A 19,593-nucleotide genomic window follows, 5' to 3' on the forward strand; every position below is an offset into this window, starting at 1 on the left:
TATATACCATGATCAAGTGGGATTTATTCCAGGAATGAAGGTTGGTTCAACATGCTAAAATCAACTAATGTAATTTATACATCATATTAATAGACTAAAGGATGGAAATCACATGATTATTACAGTATACGCAGAAAAAACATTTAACAAAATCCTCTCATGATTAAAAAAAAAAAACTAGGAACAGCCGAGAACTTCCTCAACTTGATAAAGGGCTACTACGAATAGCTAATAAATGGTGAAAGACTGAAAGCTTTCCCCCTAAGATCAGAAATAAGACAAGGATGTCTGCTCTTGCCACCCCTGTTTGATGTTGGAAGTTCTATCTAGGACGGTTAGGTAAGGAAAAAATGTAAAAAGACAGCCAGATTGGAAAAGAAGACATAAAACTATTTACAAATCATGTGATCTTGTATAAAGAAACTCCTAAAGAATCCACCAGAAACAAAGCAAACAAAAAACCCATCTGTCAGACATAATAAATTCAGCAAGGTTACAGAATACAAGATCAATATACAAAAATCAATTGTATTTTTATACACTAACAATGAACAATCTAAAAATGAAATTAAGAACACAATTCTATTTACAATATTATTAAAATGATAAATTACTTAGGAATGTATTTCACAAAAGAGTATTTCTAACAAAAGAGCAAAAGACTTGTACCTTGAAAGCTATAAAACACTATCAAGAGAAATTAAAGAAGACCTAAATAAATGGAAAGATATCTTTTGTTTGTGGATTGGAAGACTTAATATTGTAAAGATGGCAACACTTCCCAAATTCATCTACAGATTGATTATAATCCCTATCAAAAATTCAACTGGATTTTTGTTTGCAGAAATTGACCAACTGATCCTAAAGTTAATATGGAAATTTAAGGGATTCAGGGTAGCCAAAATGATCTTAAAAAAAAAAGAGAGAGACTAATGGTGGAAGACTCATACTTTCCAATTTTAAAACTTACTAGAAATCTACAATAATCAAGACATATGGTATTGGCATAAGGATAGACATACCAATCTATGGAGTAGAATTGAAAGTCCAGAAGTAAATGAGTACATTTAAGAGTAATTGATTTTTGGAAATTGTGTCAAGAGCATTCAGCAAGGAAAGAACAGTCTTTTCAACCAATGGCACTGGAACAACTGTATGCGTGCAAAAGAATGAAGTTGGACTCCTACCTCACACCATTTATAAAAACTAACTTAAAATGGATCAGAAACCTAAATGTAAGAGCTAAAACTGTAAAGCTCTTAGAGGAAAATGTAAGTGTAAATCTTTATGACTTTGAATTAGGCATTTTTTTAAATATGACATGAATAACACAAGCAACCAAAGGAAAAATTGATAATTGGACTCAAACACAATTAAACACTTGAGTTTCAGAGGACAACATCAAAAAGGTAAAAAGAGGGGCGCCTGGGTGGCGCAGTCGGTTAAGCGTCCGACTTCAGCCAGGTCACGATCTCGCGGTCCGTGAGTTCGAGCCCTGCGTCAGGCTCTGGGCTGATGGCTCAGAGCCTGGAGCCTGTTTCCGATTCTGTGTCTCCCTCTCTCTCTGCCCCTCCCCCGTTCATGCTCTGTCTCTCTCTGTGCCAAAAATAAATAAACGTTGAAAAAAAAAAAATTAAAAAAAAAAAAAAAAGGTAAAAAGACAACCACAGAATGAGAGAAAATATTTGCCCATCACATATCTGATAAAGATTGAATATCCAGAATGTATCAAGAACTTCTATAACTCAACAAGAACAATTAAAAAGGCAGATAACTAGGGGTGCCTGGATGGTTCAGTTGGTTAAGCATCCAACTTCAGCTCAGGTCATGATCTCGCAGTTCGTGGGTTCGAGCCCCATGTCAGGCTCTGTGCTGACAGCTCAGAGCCTGGAGCCTGCTTTGGATTCTGTGTCTCCCTCTCTCTCCTCCTCCCCCACTCTTGCTGTATCTCTCTCTGTCTCTCAAACATAAATAAACGTTTAAAAATTTTTTTAAAAAAGAGGGAGGCAGATAACCCAATTGAAAGATAGGCAAGAGGTGTGAGTAGATATTTTTCTAAAGAAGTATACAGATGGCCAATAAGCACATAAAAATATGTTCAGATGTGTACAGGGTGTCTTCTTGGAGTGATGAAAGCATTCTAAAACTTTTGTGGCAGTGATTGCACACTTCTGTGACTCTACTAAAAACCACTGAATTATACATTTTATTCTTTTAAGTTTTTTTGAGTTATACATTTTAGATAGGTGAATTGACTGGTATGTGAATTATATTTCAATAAAGCTGTTACCAGAAAAGAATGTTAAAAGGAGATTTGCTTTGCAAATTTTGGCATTTCAAGTAACTCATAAAGGGACGTCTTCAATAAATGATGTTAAAGCTTCCCTATTATTTAGAAAAATATATATTTAAAAATACTAATTTTCCAAATAAATTTTCTAGAGAACCCTGGCTAACACACAAGGCAAGCATGAGCAGGCAGTTCAGTGAAGAATTACAATTTAGTTGTAATTAGTGTAATCTCACTAATCTTACAAAGAAACTCCCAACTCAAAAATTATTTGGAAAAATGTTTAATAAAAATAAAATATAAATTTAATTTAAATAACATTATAATTTTGATGGAACAAAATTTTGGTCTTTGAAAATAATATATAATAAATACATATTATTGTTATAATAAATATAGGTAATAGGTAATTATAATAAATATAGGTAAATATTTACATAATTTGGGGGGGCAGTACAGACCTTTCTAAACATGACACTAAGGGCAGAAATCATAAACTTCTGCAGGAATGCACTGATTTGTTTAATGACATAATAAAGAAAAGCTTTAAATAAACCAACATTACAATTTATTTTTTAAAATACATGTTTATTTATTTATTTTGAGAGAGAGAGAGAGTACTGGCAAGGAGAGGGGCAGAGAAAGAGGGAGAGAGAATCCTAAGCAGATTCCGTGCTCAGTGTGAAACCCAAAAAATCAACATAACAATCTAAAGAAAAATGACAAATTTGAGAGAATATTCACACTGGTCGAGAAATGATTCAAAACAACAAGTGAAGAGCTCTTAGCAATAAATGACCATCTCTTCAGTGGAACACGAGGTTTGATGGTTGATTTTATGTGCCAACTTCACTGGACTAATAGAATGCCCAGAGAGCTGGTAAAATATTATTTCTAGGTGCATCTGTGAGCGTGTTTCTGGAAGAGAATAGCATTTGAATCAGTAGTCTCCATAAGGAAGATTCATCCTCACCAATGCAGGTGGACATCATCTGATCTGTTGAGGGCTTAAACAGAACAAAAAAGCAGAGCAAGGGCAAATTTGCTCTCTGCTGGAGCTGGAACATGACATTGGTATTGCTGTGACCTGGGGCCTTTGGACTTCCACTGAATTACACCACCCACTTTCCTGGGTCTCCATCTTGTGGGCAGTAGATTGTGGCACTTCTCAGCTTCCCTTATCACATGAGCCAATGCCTCATAGTAAATCTCTTATTATATGTCAGCATATATTCTATTGGTCCTGTGTTTTTCTAGAGAGCCCTGACTAACACACAAGGCAAGCATGAGCAGGCAGTTCAGTGAAGAATTACAATTTAGTTGTAATTAGTGTAATCTCACTAATCTTACAAAGAAACTCCCAATTGCAAATGCTTCCAGTTCAATTGTATGAAAACAGGTAACGTTAATCCTATTTTAAACTCTGCCAAAGCACACAGAAACAAGGAAAACTTCTGAAATTTTTAAAATAATTTTAGGATTACATTGAAACAAACACCTACGGGAGTGCCTGGGTGACTCGGTTGAGCGACTGACTGCAGCTCAGGTCATGATCTCATGCTTCGTGAGTTCGAGCCTCTCGCATCAGGCTCTTCGCTGACAGCTGACAGTGTGGAGCCTGCTTGGGATTCTCTCTCTCCCTGTCTCTCTCTCTCTCTCTCTCTGCCCCTCCCCTGCTTGCGCTTTCTCTCTTTCTCAGAATAGATGAATAAACTTAAAAAAAAAAAAAACACCTATGATAACATACATGTACAGATGGAAATTATGGGACAGCTTTGCTTAAGAATATTTATGTAAAATCCTATGTGAGATAACAGTGGTAATGAGTTTGTCATTGATGTGGGTCTAATTGCATAAATTTTCACAGATTGCGCTCTTAAAAGTTACATATGGCTATATAGCAAACATACCACAAATTAGGTCAAAAGAGACAAAACAAGGAAGGAAATTGGCAATGTGTGATGAAGATTAATTTTCTTCCATGTAAAGACTCTTAGAAAATAACCAAAATGGGCAGAAGTCATGGATAGTCAGTTTGCAGAAAATAAATACAAATAGTTTTAAAAATATGGAAAAATCATTACCTCTATTTAAAAATGCAAATTCACACAAGAAGTCCCATATTTCACCTATCAGAATGTTTAATTGTACCAGATTATTTTTTATTTTTTTAAGGACATGGGAATAGGTACTCTCATAAACTGCTAGCAGAAATGCAGTTGGCACAATCGCTTTGCAACACTATGGTCATAAGTGTTCTTTGTTTTTGTTTTTGTTTTTTTAATTAAAAAAAATTTTTTTTTAATTAAAAAAAATTTTTTTTACATTTATTTTTGAGAGACAGAGTGAGTCAAAGTGAGAGTGAGGGAGAGGCAGAGAGAGAGGGAAACACAGGGTTGGAAGCAGGCTCCAGGCTCTGAACTGTCAGCACAGAGCCCGACGTGGGGCTCGAACCCACAGACTGTGAAATCATAACCTGAGCCGAAGTCGGGCGCTCAACCGACTGAACCACCCAGACGCCCCTGTTTTTTTTGTTTTTTTGTTTTTTTTAATTTTTAAATGTTTATTCCTGATAGAGAGAGCGAGGGAGGGGCAGGGTGGAAGGAGACACCAAATCCAAGGCTGGCTCCAGGCTCTGAGCTGTCAGTACAGAGCCCAAAGTGGGGCTCTAACTCAGGAACTGTGAGATCATGACTTGAAGTCAGACACTTAACCGACTGAGCCACCCAGGCGCCCCTGTAGTCATAAGTTTTGAATGTAGACACACTTTGATTTTTCCTGTTCTCATGTATGTGTAGATGCCTGTAAAAGGAAGTTTGTTGCTTTTTTTGGAATTGCAAAAGACTGGAAACACCTTTAATTAATAATTCTTGCATATCCATGTAGTAAAATTCAAAAAAGAATGAGATAGATCTCTATATGCAGATATGACAGCACCAAGATATATTGTTAAATGAAAGACAAAGGGCAAAACAGAGAAGAGTGTGCTCACATTTATGTTAAAATAAAATGTAGGAAACATCGGAAGAATGTACAACTGTTAAGCATGTTTGTCTGGGGGTCAGGATCAAAGTCAGAGAAAGACATTTCAGCTTGTACCCTTTCCCAGTATTTGCATTTTTACCTTGTGTATCTATTATGCTTTTTTTAAATTAAATCTTAATCAAAATAGCAGTATGACCTTGGAAATTACTTAACATGTCTGCCTCAGTTTTTTCATCTATAAAGTGAAGACTGTAATTTTACCTATCTCATCAAGTTATCAGAATTAAGTAAGTTAATATGTGTGAAACATCTAGAATAGTGCTTCACACATGGTAAGCCTTTGATGAATATTTGCTATTATTATTATGAACGTAGGTTTAAAAATCAAATTGTGCTATAACTTTATTAGTAGGGGGTATTTCTTTATTGAGATTCCTTTGTCTCGATCCCTTTTGCAATGCAGACACAACTAAATATTTTTAGTTTATTTTTTCTCTAATATTTATCTCCATGTTTCCCAATAGTAGGCTCTGATGTGTATATTTTAGATACTATTGACCCTATGATGGAATGTGAGGATTTAGTTTTCTTACACCATCCCATCCCACCCGAGTTTTCTGCCCTTCATTCTTTAAATACGGTTCAATCCTAATTTTTGGCTACATTAATATTGGGCATTAACATATTTTAACTATGTAAATTATTGCTCATTTCTATAACTGTTTATTTTCCTTGAGCTGATAATCTTCTTCTCATAATTTCTTACTTTCCTATGACCGTTTCTCTTAATTTTCCCAAAGAATTGTAAAGCCACTTTGTACACCGTTTTTCATATGGTTATTCATAATAGGTGACCATTTAGTTACACGTTTTTCTTTTTAAAGAAATTTCCTGGGATACCATTCTGGATTCCTTCAGCCTACTACTGCCCCAAATTGAACTGGTTACGCCTTAGGCCTGCTGTGTTTCTCCCATGTTGAGTACTCTGTTTCCTTGACCCAGTGTGGTCCTCTTTTCTTGGTTTATACTGTTGTTTTGGTGGATACGTCCTCAAGAAGCTTCCTGAGAAGGGATGCATGGGAAATACAACTTCTAGATTTCATGTTTTGATCAGAGTTCTGTTTCTGATGATTTAAACGCAGTCTCATTCCTTTAATCAAAACGCAGTTTGTGATTTATTTGGCAGTGTGCATAAATCAGTGTAGGTCTGTACCTTCAACTTCATTTCTTATGAGAGAAACAATCGGAAGTTCTCCTCAGAGTTATGCTGCCTGAGGCCAGATTTCTTCATCTACCCAAACTGGTCAAAGGCTTTAAATACCCACCAGCACACTGCAGAGTACTCCTGGGGGTACATATATCCCAGTAGTAGAAAAACAGGCCTCGTAAGCAACTGTTTATTAGGACAGGTTGGGAAAGGTAATAGTATAAGAAAGAGAGGGTGCATTGGGAGTGTGAGCCATTTCTTATGAAACTTGTTTCCCAGCACTACCTGCCTCAGCCCTGTAAACCCCACCGTTATGTTTCAGTGGGTCAAAAAGCCCAGTGTCCAGTGGATAGCATGGTAATGATGTTCTGTGTTCAGGCATTCAGATCCTACTGGCACTCAGCAGTAAGTCAGTGGTCTCTTAGAAGGAAATATTCTCCAAAGAAAGCATAGGGTTGCTTTATGTTATCAGGGCTCTTGGTGGGCTCCATGTACCCCCCAATCTGGCAGAGACCTCATAGACTGTTGGAGGCCCTGGGCCAAAGAGGTGAATTGACAGGGCTTTCTGTAGCCTGGAGCAGCTGGAGTGGGTTTTCCTGCCCTGGCTGCCACGGAAAGCTGGTGGTATTGGGGGTTACTCAGTAAAGGGGTCAGAGTAGCGATCTCTAAAGTGGATATATATGTGTCCACCAAAATATAAGGAAGTCCACCAAACATTGTGACTCTTATTTTTAAGGAGTGAAAGATGCAGCAGTTTGTCTTTTACTTTGGAAGGGGTATCCAGACATTCCCTAGACCACTAGCCTCCCGGAAGCATAGCTGAGGTGGCAGGTCCCGAACTTCCCAATCACTGGCACATCTGTTCTCTACCAAGGAATCTAGGGCACCATGTTCTCCCTGCTTCCAGGTCCAGTCATCAGCCTGGTATCATCAATGTATACTGTTCTGTTCTGTTCTACTGCAGAGCAGAGCATAAGAACCAAAGAAAGTTGAGGTAGTGCTGAGTAGGACAATCCTGAATAAGTCTGGAAAGTCTACACCATCTCGACCAGGTAAAAGTGTAGCGGTCTCTGGTGCTCTTTGTCCACAAAAATGGAGGAAATAGCATTTGCCAGATCAGTCACCAGAGGATAGGTTCCAGTGGTAAGTTTATTTGCTGCAGTAAATAGACTATATCTGAAATGGCAGCTGAAATTGGGGCCACCACTGATTCATTCAACAGTACAGCCATTCTCCAAGACTCATCTGCCTTCTTCAGGAGCCAAATAGGCAAGTTAAATAGGGACGTGGTAGGAATCCTCACTCCTGTGATCTCTGTGACTTCCTAGGGTGACAGTCTTGGCTTATCAGTTTACTATTTGGAGAAAGAACAGGTAGTTTCAGAGTTCTGTCTATGAGTAAGGGGGTCAAGGGAGGAATTTAGGACTAGAGTTAAGTATGTGTATTATATCTATACCTTTGGGATCTGTAGGAATAACCATAAGAGAGTTCATGGACTCACTGGGCCCATTGTGATACCTGGGCCAAAACTCCCTTTTCTCTCTTTTTTTTTTCTATCTGTCCATTTTTATTTTTTATTTTTTTTATCATATGAAATTTATTGTCAAATTAGTTTCCATACAACACCCAGTGCTCATCCTCCCTTTTCTCCTGATGCTATGAGCCCCCATTGGGAGCACAGTCAGACTAGGGCCCTCAGGCATTAAGGTTAGTGCAGAGCTAGTCCTATAACACTCTAAATGTCTGCCCCTTCTAGACAAGCCAAAAACCAAACATTGAACTAGAGAGGACGAACGATGGTTGCCAGGTGATTGTTCAATCACTATATTGTACACCTGTATGTTAACTACACTGGAATTAAAATCTTAAAAAATAAAATAAGTGTCTACCCTTTCCGCACTACACGGCTACTCTGGTAAATGTCTGCATGTTCTCTGGGGAAAGGTTAGATTTTCGGTAGGTGCTACTTCAGAGGGCCTTCCCAGCCTTCACTTCATTCAAGGAGCTTTTGGCCTGAGGATTGGATGAGGAGCCCTGTCTTGTGTCACAGTGACCCATTAGACTACATTTCACCAAACCTCAGGTGTTTTCAGGTATGTAGATCAAGGAGAACCTTAAAGGGTGTTCACCTTTTTAGTCCTAGGGGTCCTATGATCTGTTAGCCACTGTCAAAGATTCCTGTGGAGGGGCGCCTGGGTGGCGCAGTCGGTTAAGCATCCGACTTCAGCCAGGTCACGATCTCGCGGTCCGTGAGTTCGAGCCCCGCGTCGGGCTCTGGGCTGATGGCTCAGAGCCTGGAGCCTGTTTCTGATTCTGTGTCTCCCTCTCTCTCTGCCCCTCCCCCGTTCATGCTCTGTCTCTCTCTGTCCCAAAAATAAATAAACGTTGAAAAAAAAAATTAAAAAAAAAAGATTCCTGTGGATTAAATCATTTCTATTATGCTCACAAATTCTGTGGGTCAGAGATTTAGGACACAAAGGGGACAGCTTATCTATGCTTCATGACGTCTGAGGTCCCAGTGGAATACCCAAAGGCTGGACACTGGAATCATCTGAAGGTTCATTTACTCATATATCAGGTAGTTGATGCTGGCTATTGGGTGGGGGTCTCGGTTCCTCTCCACACAAGCCTTATAGTGTGATCTCTCTGCACAGGGCAGTTTTGGCTTCCTCACAGAATAGTGTCTGGATTCCAAGGGCAGACATTCCCAAGAGAGAGTTACGGGCAGAAGCTGTGTCACCTTTTCTGAGTTAGCCTTGGAAGTCACACAGGATCATAGACTCATCCATGTTCTAAAGAAGGAAAGATAAAGCTGTACACTGAGAAGAGTGTCAGTGTCACATTGACTTATGAAATGGCTTAGGAAATGGGATACATATTGGTGCAGCCATCTTTGGAAAACTCATTCTGCCACAAGTAGGAAACATCAAGTTGTTTTTTTTTTTTAATTTTTAAATTAACTTTATTTATTTATTTTAAGAGAGAGAGAGAGAGAACGCACACACAAGTGGGGAAGGGGCACGGAGGAGAGACAGAATCCCAAGCAGGCTCCACACTATCAGTGCAGAGCTGTATGTGGGACTCAAACTCAGAAACTGTGAGATCATGACCTGAGCCAAGATCAAGAGTCAGATGCTTAACCGACTGTGCCACCCAGGTGCCCCAGAAACATCAAGTTCTTATCAACACAATCAATCCTGGTTAAAGTGGACTTAGCATGGATAGGGTTTGTTGGTCTTTTTCAAACAAATGGTGGTTGTCATATTTCATTAAATATGTATACACACATTAAAATGTGTGCACTTTACAGTATACAATACAATACATAAATAATGCCATCAATGAGCATATCTGAATGCATGCATGAAATTTAAGAAAGTTTTATTTCATTTCAGTGTTCTGTATGGTCATGAGGATTGGTCATCTCAAAGATTTTAAGTTACAGTCATATGCCATTGAACACATTTTTACATGTACTGTCATGCTTGTTATACATAATAACTATTGAGCTTTTTCCGGGTTAAAACTTCTTGTTTTGGTTTGACTTTTTCTATTTAGACTTAGCCTCTATTTTTAGTAGACACGGTATTTTTATTTTCTAACTCTAAAGATGAATGAACTATTTTCTCTTGAAAGTGGAATGTTATTTGAAACTTTTCTCGGTTTTAATAGTACCACCAACCTTAACAGTCTGCTTGAATCTGAAAGTTAAATGAATATTACTGAATTACAGAATGCAGATAGTATCAACACATGACAATAAATTTGTGGGTGGGTGGGAATACTCTGCAGGAGGTAGCAAGCAGTTTCTCATTGAAGCATTTAAGGAGAGAGAAGCAATTTTTAGTGAGTAGTAGTTCAGATAATTGGGCATTTCTCAACGCCATCCCCCATGCCCTCTATCCTCCAAGCACATTAGATGACTCAGTCTTTCTGGAACATTTATACACAAAGTCATTGCACATTCCATTTTTTCTTCTCAGAATATCACCTTCCCCACCCATTCTCTGAGAAGCAAACTCCTGTTCAACCTAAAAAACACAAATCAAAATCATCTCTTTTGCGAAGCCTCTATCATACCCCCAAAGCCAAGATCTCCACTTCCTCTTTTGTAATCACAAAGCACTTTGTGAATAAGCTACTGCTCATGCTACTACTACAAGGCACGCTCCTGGGAAGGAAGGGAAGAGACAAATAAAGGGTGAGTAATATCTCCTCTTTGCACACTGTCCTGTACTCAGCAATCAAGAATGGCTTGTTGCTTAAATTATCAATCCTAAAAATGTGTCATTCCAAGGGTGAAGGAGAGCTGTTAATAATACAGATTCCTGGTCTGACTGAATCAGACTCTCGGGAGGTTGGCCCTTTTTGATGAACAATCCAGGTGGTCTTTGGAACAGTCTTTGACAAACACGCTGTAGGCTGGGCACCATGTTCTCTCTGAAGAACTTACTGTAGCTTCTCCTATTCTTAGCCTTGCTTTTTGTTTTCTAAGCCATTTGTTTGATCTTCAAGTTCTTCCACAAGATTATTTTCATTTAGCTTTCAGGTATGGATACAGATTCTGGAGCCACCTGCCCTAGAATTTAATTTTTTTTTTTTTTAGCTGACATGTAATTTTGTATGTGTTTGTTAAGTTAACGTGCATTCATAAGGTGTGTGCGTATACACAATTAATGAAGTCGAGGCATATAAAACATTATGGGGTTTATAAATGGCTCAGTTACACTTTTTATTCCACAGTGTTTTCCTGATTATACATTTATATTGTCCAAAACTGTCATTCAAGTTACACATCATAGCTGACACATATATCTTACAGGATTTCAGAAAATGGGGAATTATAGGATAAAATATAGTTAGACCCATGTTCCAGTAGATAATGTTTCAAGAATTCATTTTCTTTTTTTTTTTTAATTAAAAAAAATTTTTTTAAAGGAATCTCTCCAACGTGGGGCTCAAACTCACGACCCCAAGATCAGAAAAGTTGCATACTCTCGGGGCACCTGAGTGGCTTAGTCGGTTAAGCATCTGACTTTTGCTTAGGTCATGATCTTGTGGTTTGTGAACTCAAGCCCTGCATCCTATGTGCTTGAGCCCTGCTTCGGATGAGCCCCACTTCTCTCTCTCTCTCTCTCTCTCTCTCTCTCTCTCTCTCTGTCTCTGCCCCTTGCTCACTTTTGCCCTCTCTCTCAAAAAAAAAAGGGAGGGGGGCACCTGGGTGGCTCAGTCGATTAAGGGGCCGACTTCAGCTCAGCTCATGATCTTCGCGGTCCGTGAGTTTGAGCCCCGCGTCGGGCTCTGTGCTGACAGCTCAGAGCCTGGAGCCTGTTTCAGATTCTGTGTCTCCCTCTCTCTGACCCTTCCCTGTTCATGCTCTGTCTCTCCCTGTCTCAAAAATAAATAAAAAACGTTAAAAAAATGTAAAAAAAAAAAAAAAAAAGGAAAATGTTGCAGGCTCTACTGACTGAGCCAGCCAGGAGCCCCAAGAATTCATTTTCTAATCAAGTTTACTTCAGAAATTATTTAATCAGCTAAATCCATTCTAGTATTATGTCTTTCAATACTACCCTCCCTAACCAACTGAAGTCAGTAAAGAAACTGGAAGAAAAAAACAGTTTCTCCATTTATGTTTCTTAGATAATGTCTAACATAGACTCGCTCCCCGATGTTTAAATGGATCACATGTATTGTGCAATGGTTTTTTAAATGATTCAGTAAAGGAAGAAAGTGAATTCTGCCTACTCTGCCCACATGATTGAAATGCAATCCTGAAGACACAAAAGAACACACTCAAGAGGGTACTATTAAAATATAAATCCATTGTGATAGGCTGCAAAGAATGCTCTTATAAATCTTGATAAACCCTAAAATAAGATAATGGAAAAATAAGTCATAATAAGTACATAATCAAATATTCCACATCAAATGATGATTGTATCTTCCCTTAATAAACTCACTGAAGTCTTAGCCCACTCGATTCTGTCAACTTGGTGCATAAATGCAAAAGTCAAAAAATTTTTTTCTACCAGGTAGGCATCAAACAAATATATTTTATCACATTCTTCTTTTTGTCTTCACTTTTTAAAGAAAATGATTTCATGCAAGTTTAGGCAGCAAATGACACAGATAATAGTGAAGGTTATTTGGGTGATAATATTAGAAATTGGGAAATGCTGCCTTTGCAAATGAGAAACAAAAAAGGTCAGAATTGAATGAAGAAGTTTCTCCCAGGGAACGCTCATTGTCCTCTATGACCAAAGACATTGTGTCTGTAAATTCACCTAAGTGAAATTACATCCATGGCACCAAAAACCACCCCTGGAGCCAAATGGAGAGAGGAGGGAACAAGCAAAGACTTACAATGCACTTCTCTGAGAAGGTACCGGGAAAACAAAGCTTTGCCCCAGTCTGCCTTGACCCATCAGTCTTCGGGAGGGCTACACCAATTCCATTCCCAGAGAATCATTACACTGGTTCTCTGAGAGAGGGAGGCAAAAGTCAAGGCACCTTCCTTCCCCCCAAAGCAGGGAGCTCCAAAGAGAGAAAAGTGGGAAGCCCTAGAGATAGAGACACGGCACAGCGTGGGGCAGTGGTTAAGGACACTCTGCAATCTGAATCCCAACTTTCCCATTTGCCATTGTGACTGAGGGAAAGTTTTCTTAAACCTCTGCCCTCATTTTCTTCTGTAAAACATAGGTGATTATAATATTTGCTCACTTGGATTAAAGTAGATTTGCCATGATGAGATGCTTCACATATAATCAATAAATGTTAGTCATGATGATGAAAGTGATGTTGCTGATGATATGGTGGTCTACATTATCATTTTTGCCCCTCCCCCAATGGTGAGCTATTCATGGTGGAGCTGTTATAGTGCCTGGAAACCCATCAGGTCTGAACAGTCCAGAGAGGAAAGGAGTCTCTGACTGAATTTCCAATTTTTTCCCCCCTGGAACACTGCTTTGGATTGGTATTTATTACTTATTTTAAAATTCTTAATCTATGTTGATCCACCTGAATTGAGAAGGGATCTAGGGAGAATCTGAGTTAGGCTTCACAGAAATTTTAAAAGACAAATTAATGGGAGAATCAAAGTACAAGAAAATGAACAATAATGAGTTTTAAGAACTTAAGGTTTGTGTCACTTTTTTGATATTGTTGTTTTTGAATGATTGTTTGTTTTGACAGAGAGAGAGAGAGAAGCAGCATGAGTGGGGGAGGGGCAGAGAGAGAGAGGAGAGAGAGAATCTCAAACAGGCTCCTTGCTAATAGCTGTTGCAGGGCTCGATCCTGCATGAGATCCAACCATGAGATCATGACCTGAGCTGAAATCAAGAGTCCTGAGTCAGGCTCGCTGTTGAGCATGGAGCCTGCTTAAGATTCTCACTCTCTCCCTCTGCTCTCCTACCCCTCTCACAGTCTCTGTCTATATAAAATAAGTAAAAATTTTCCTTTTAAGGCGATGTGAGCTTTAGAAATTACTAGAGTATTATAAACTCATATTTTAATAGTTTGGGGTTTTTTTAATGTTTGTTTACTTTGAGAGAGAGAGAGAGAGAGAGAGGAGAGAGAGAAAGCACATGCAGGGGAAGGGCAGAGAAAGAAGGAGAGAATCCTAAGCAGTCTCCATGCTGTCAGCACAGAGACCAACATGGGGCTCAAACTCATGAACCATGAGATCATGACCTAAGCTGAAACCAAGAATCAATTGCTTAACCAACTGAGTCACTTAGGCACCCCTAAGCTCATTATTTCATCTATGATACTCCTGGAAAGAATGTGATGCATGAAAAAAAAAAAAATACTTGAATTTTGATTACAGGCATTTTTCCCAATGTAAAAAAAAAAAAAAAAAAAAAAGACTTTGCTTCTAAAAATCCACCAACACTATCTCAAAGTATCCTAAAGGCAGGATGCCTGGGTGGCCCAGTAGGTTAAGCGTCTGACTCTTGATTTCAGCTCAGGTCATGATCTCACAGTTTGTGGGATTGAGCCCCAAGATGGGCTCCTCACTGATAGCCTGGAGCCTGCCTGGAACTCTCTGCCCCTTCCCCGCACATGCGTGCTCTCTCTCTCTCAAAAATAAATAAACTTAAAAAAGAAAAGTATCCTAAAGGCAAGGAATATTTCTTTTTTCCCATATGAAACCACAACATACCTAATACACACTCTACTCACTCACTGAAAGTTTTTATCTGACCTTTCCAGAAACATGTGGATGTGACTTCTGGTCAAATCATAGAATTGTCATTTGGTGGAGGTATTTCTTTTAAACCCATCCCGCCCCCACCCCCGAAAAAAAAAAATAGCAAGGCTTCAAACTGAGTTAATTTGCAAAATTTAAAAATCTGCCTTAATTACATTTGGTGCTTGTTGTTATTCCCTAAAATGTTTAGTGAACCCCTTGTGTTGAGCCTAGCCATTGCAAAAAACACTCCAGTGGATTTTTGTTTCACACTTCTTCCCTTCAAAGAGCACAATCAGGTGCCACCTACTCTCACTTGATACACTCACTGACCATGGTATAGAAAAAAAAATGTTGTAATAGAAGTAAAGGAAATGTCCAGCACATTGTAGGAAGTAATAAAAACATGGCAGAGGCTGCTTATGAACACTAAGCTAAGTACAGGTCTCCAAGAAAGGACCTACCACAACTGTCCATTTTGCTGGCTGGAATGGTTGGCTCAGTCAGGCTTCCCAGCCACTTCCCCAGTGCTCAGGATCTCTTCTGGGAAAAATACTGCAACAGTGTAGTCCTGTCTTCTGCTGGGTCCTATCTTGATGTACTTCCAAGAAGAGAATCATAGAAAGAAATATAGAGCTAGACATTATTTTGGAGATTTTACAGATGAGAAAAAATGAAGTCCAGAAAACAGAAGTAATTTATTCCAGTCCAAACACCCAAGAGATAGTAGGACTGGAGCCCTATCTACTGGCCTCCATGGCTTCTAAGCCTAACAGCTGCTTTGGCAGAACTCAAAATTCAGGATTTCACAGAAAGCTTTAGCTTTATATGTCACATTGTTATTTACTTACTTATTTTTAAATTTACATCCGAGTTAGCACATAGTGCAACAATGATTTCAGGAGTAGATTCCTTGATTCCCCTTACCCATTTAGCCCATCCCCCCTCCCACAAGCCCTCCAGTAACCCTCAGTTTGTTCTCCATATTTATGAGTCTCTTCTGTTTTGTCCCCCTCCCTGTTTTTATATTATTTTTGCTTCTCTTCCCTTGTGTTCATCTGTGTTTTAAAGTCCTCATATGAGTGAAGTCATATATTTGTTTTTCTCTGATTTTCTAATTTCACTTAGCATAATACCCTCTAGTTCCATCCACATAGTTGCAAATGGCCAGATTTCATTGTTTTTGATTGCTGAGTAATACCCCATTGTATGTATATACCACATCTTTATCCATTCATCCGTCGATGGACATTTGGGCTCTTTCCATACTTTGGCTATAGTTGATAGTACTGCTATAAACATTGGGGTACGTGTGCCCCTTCGAAACAGCATACCTGTATCCCTTGGATAAATACCTAGTAGTGCAATTGCTGGGTTGTAGGGTAGTTCTATTTTTAATTTTTTTTTTTAATGTTTATTCATTTGTGAGAGACAGAGAGAGACAGAGTGAGTGGGCAGGGGCAGAGAAAGAGGGAGACACAGAATCTGAAGCAGGCTCCAGGCTCTGAGCTGTCAGCACAGAGCCCGACACGGGGCTCAAACCCATGAATCATGAGATCATGACCTGAGCTGAAGTTGGACACTAACTGACTGAGCCACCCAGGTGCCCCTCTATTTTTAATTTTTTGAGGAACCTCCATACTGTTTTCCAACGTGGCTGCACCAGTTTGCATTCCTACCAACAATGCAAAAGAGATCCTCTTTCTCCACATCCTCACCAACATCTGTTGTTGCCTGAGTTAATGTTAGCCATTCTCACAGGTGCGAGGTGGTATCTCAGTGTGGTTTTGATTTGTATTTCCCTGATGATGGGTGATGTTGAGCATTTTTTCATGTGTCGGTTGGCCATCTGGATATCTTCTTTGGAAAAGTGTCTATTCATGTCTTCTGCCCATTTCTTCACTGGATTATTTGTTTTTTGGGTGTTGAGTTTGATAAGTTCTTTGTAGATTTTGGATACTAACCCTTTATCTGATACGTCGTTTGCAAATATCTTCTCTCATTCTGTCGGTTGCCTTTTAGTTTTGCTGATTGTTTCCTCTGCTGTGCAGAAGCTTTTTACTTTGATGAGGTCCCAGTAGTTCATTTTTGCTTTTGTTTCCCTTGCCTCCAGAGATGGGTTGAGTAAGAAGTTGCTATGGCCAAGTTCAAAGAGCTTTTTGCCTGCTTTCTTCTCAAGGATTTTGATGGCTTCCTGTCTTACATTTAAGTCTTTCATCCATTTTGAGTTTATTTTTGTGTATGGTATAAAAAAGGTGGTCCAGGTTCATTCTTCTGCATGTCATTGTCCAGTTTTCCCAGCACCATGTGCTGAAGAGACTGTCTTTATTCCACTGGATATTCTTTCCTGCTTTGTCAAAGATTAGTTGGCCATATGTTTGTGGGTCCATTTCTGGGTTCTCTATTCTGCTCCATTGATCTGAGTGTCTGTTCTTGTGCCAGTACCCTACTGTCTTGATGATTACAGCTTTGTAATACCGCTTGAAATCCGTACACTGTTATTAAGAGAACACTAACTGTATGTAGAGAAGGTAAATATCCAGTTATCCAATCATTAAAATAAGATTTGCATAACATGTTGTGGATTTGTTACATATAACAGAAAGTAACCAAATTTACTAAAATTTGAAAATATTTCTGTATTAATTTAAAGAAATTTAACTACTATGAAAATGGCTTCATCATCTTGAATAAAAAAAAACTTATATAAGTGTGTTATTATTAATTCTACCAGCATTTTTGAGATTTCACTATTACCACGCACGGCCCTAAGTGTGAAGATGCAGGGGAAAAAAAAAAGAGCCCTCTTCCAACTTGCCAGCAAATTGAGGAAGCTGATAGAAAACAAACCAGTGGGATCCGGTGATTACAGCTGTGGCTGCATGGGGTATGATGCCTGTGGCAGGACAAATGAGGGGGACTTAACTGTCACGTAAGGAAGAGAAGGTTCCTCCAGACAGATGCCCCAGAGCTGCATCTTGAAAGAAGGGGACTAAAAGGAAAAGGGCATTAAAAGAAGAGAGAAGAGCATGTACCAGCCAGTAGGTCCAGTAGGTGTGACAGCACATGGAAGATCTGGGGACTGTGTGCTTCTAAATGGCTACATCCCACAGGAGGGGGAGGGCAGATCCTGAAGAGGGTTGTACATCATACTGAAAAGTTTTTATTTTAACCAGAAAATAGTGGGAAGGTGTTGACAAGTTATATGCTGTAAAATAATGCGAATCAAATTCTACTATAAAGTCACTGGTTTTGTTTTGTTTTGTTTTTCTTCTTCTCAACATCTGAAACTTTGATAGAACATCTGGGAGTTGAATGTGACAAAATCACCAGCATCCAGCTGTAGAGCGGACAGAAATCTCAGTTTCCTCATCTGTAAAATAAGAGATCATTTTAGGGTTGTTGTAAGAAGCACATGGTTAAAGCCCGCTAAGTATTTATTACAGTGGCTGGCATATTGTAAACACTCGATAAGGGTAAATTTGCACTGTGATCATCATTATTATAAAAATCTGAATTGGAGGGGCATCTAGCTTGCTCAGTCAGTGGAGAGTCTAATTCTTGATTTCAGGGTCGTGAGTTTTTGTCCCATGCTGGGTGTGGAGATGACTTAAAAAAACAAAAACGAAAACAAAAACTTAAAAAAAACCTGAATCAGAGAAAATGGATTCGAATGCTAATGGTTAATTTTAACATCTAGAGTTAAGAATAATTTTCCAAATCTGCTGATTCTGAATTGCTTAGAGTAATTGGGTCCCTTCAGAGAGAACTACTTTGTTAGAGGCAGCGCTAGGAAAAGGCATTGGTTAGCAAAATGCATTGATTATGTACTTGGGGGAGGAACTTTTCTGCTGATTTTATTGTCCAAGAGAATGTAAGAAAAGAAAACTTGAGTTTCAGCAGTTGAGAGCAGCATCTGAGGAGAGCCAAGTGCTTGATTTGGGAGTTAAAAGTGGAAGAGGAAAATATCAAGGTCCATAGATAGCAACTTGGGATAAAAATTAACTTTTTCTTTTTTTTTTTTTTTGCTTGGCAGGCCCACAGAAAAAAGAGAGTATATTATGCTTTTAATTTGCTATTATATTGTATCTAATTGTTTATAATCTATTCTCATACTGTAATTACTGAAGATTATTTTTTGCCACATTTTTGTTATTGGAATATTTTCTGTAATTGTTCCAAATTGAAAATTTGATATATGGTTTAACAATTTCACTTTGGTTGTATTAAAAATTAGGTAGATCAGAATTAGATTTACCATGTGCATAATACCATCTCTCTATTTAAAAAAAGGACTACCTCTCAACATTTTGTAGACTAATAGTTTTATTTTCTGTGTTCTGTTTTGTTAGTGCTCCTATATTCCTCCCTGTAAGAGAGAAAATCAGAAGAACTTGGAAAGTGTCATGAATTGGCAACAGTACTGGAAAGATGAGATTGGTTCCCAGCCATTTACTTGCTATTTTAATCAATTTCAAAGGTAAGCCAGTATTTACATGTGCATATTAAAATGGTTTGTAGCCTTTGTAGTTTATTACAAAATAAATCGTGGATTGTGCTCACTTGACAAAATATCTGGCCTGGAGATAGTCTCAACTCTTTCTAGCATGGAGTTAGGGAAGCCCCTCACTCTACAGGTGGGGAGGTAAGTGAAGAATCTGCAGGACAAAGAGAGAGAACTTGTGTCATGGCGCTACCCTCTGGATACCCTCAGAATGTGCTTTCAGATTGGAACACTAGATACTAGTGGTATTTCCCGAGAATTACAGATTAATGCACATCAACTGAACCACATGTGGATTTGTGAGCATTTGGGGGCGCATCAAATCTTACCTTTCCTTTTCCTTTCTATTCTGATGAAGTATCACGAAAATGAGTTCACACCATGAAAACTTACTTGACTTAGAGACAACTCACATTATG

The 19,593-nt window shown here is 38.7% G+C and overlaps 1 protein-coding gene across 2 annotated transcripts in view; it reads left to right on the forward strand.

The window, feature by feature from the left end:
- KCNMB4 (potassium calcium-activated channel subfamily M regulatory beta subunit 4) overlaps nt 1–19,593 on the forward strand; it is a 63,336-nt gene that overhangs the window by 9,727 nt on the left and 34,016 nt on the right. For both annotated transcript variants that reach the window (XM_047066881.1, XM_047066882.1), the window contains exon 2: nt 19,023–19,150. In XM_047066881.1, coding sequence (XP_046922837.1) covers nt 19,023–19,150 — 128 coding nt within the window. The remainder of the gene's footprint in view (nt 1–19,022; nt 19,151–19,593) is intronic.

Source organism: Lynx rufus, unplaced genomic scaffold (genome assembly GCF_022079265.1).
Source record: "Lynx rufus isolate CCGP_SWC_20201006 ecotype Redwood Valley unplaced genomic scaffold, mLynRuf1.p SCAF_7, whole genome shotgun sequence".
NCBI lineage: Eukaryota > Metazoa > Chordata > Mammalia > Carnivora > Felidae > Lynx > Lynx rufus.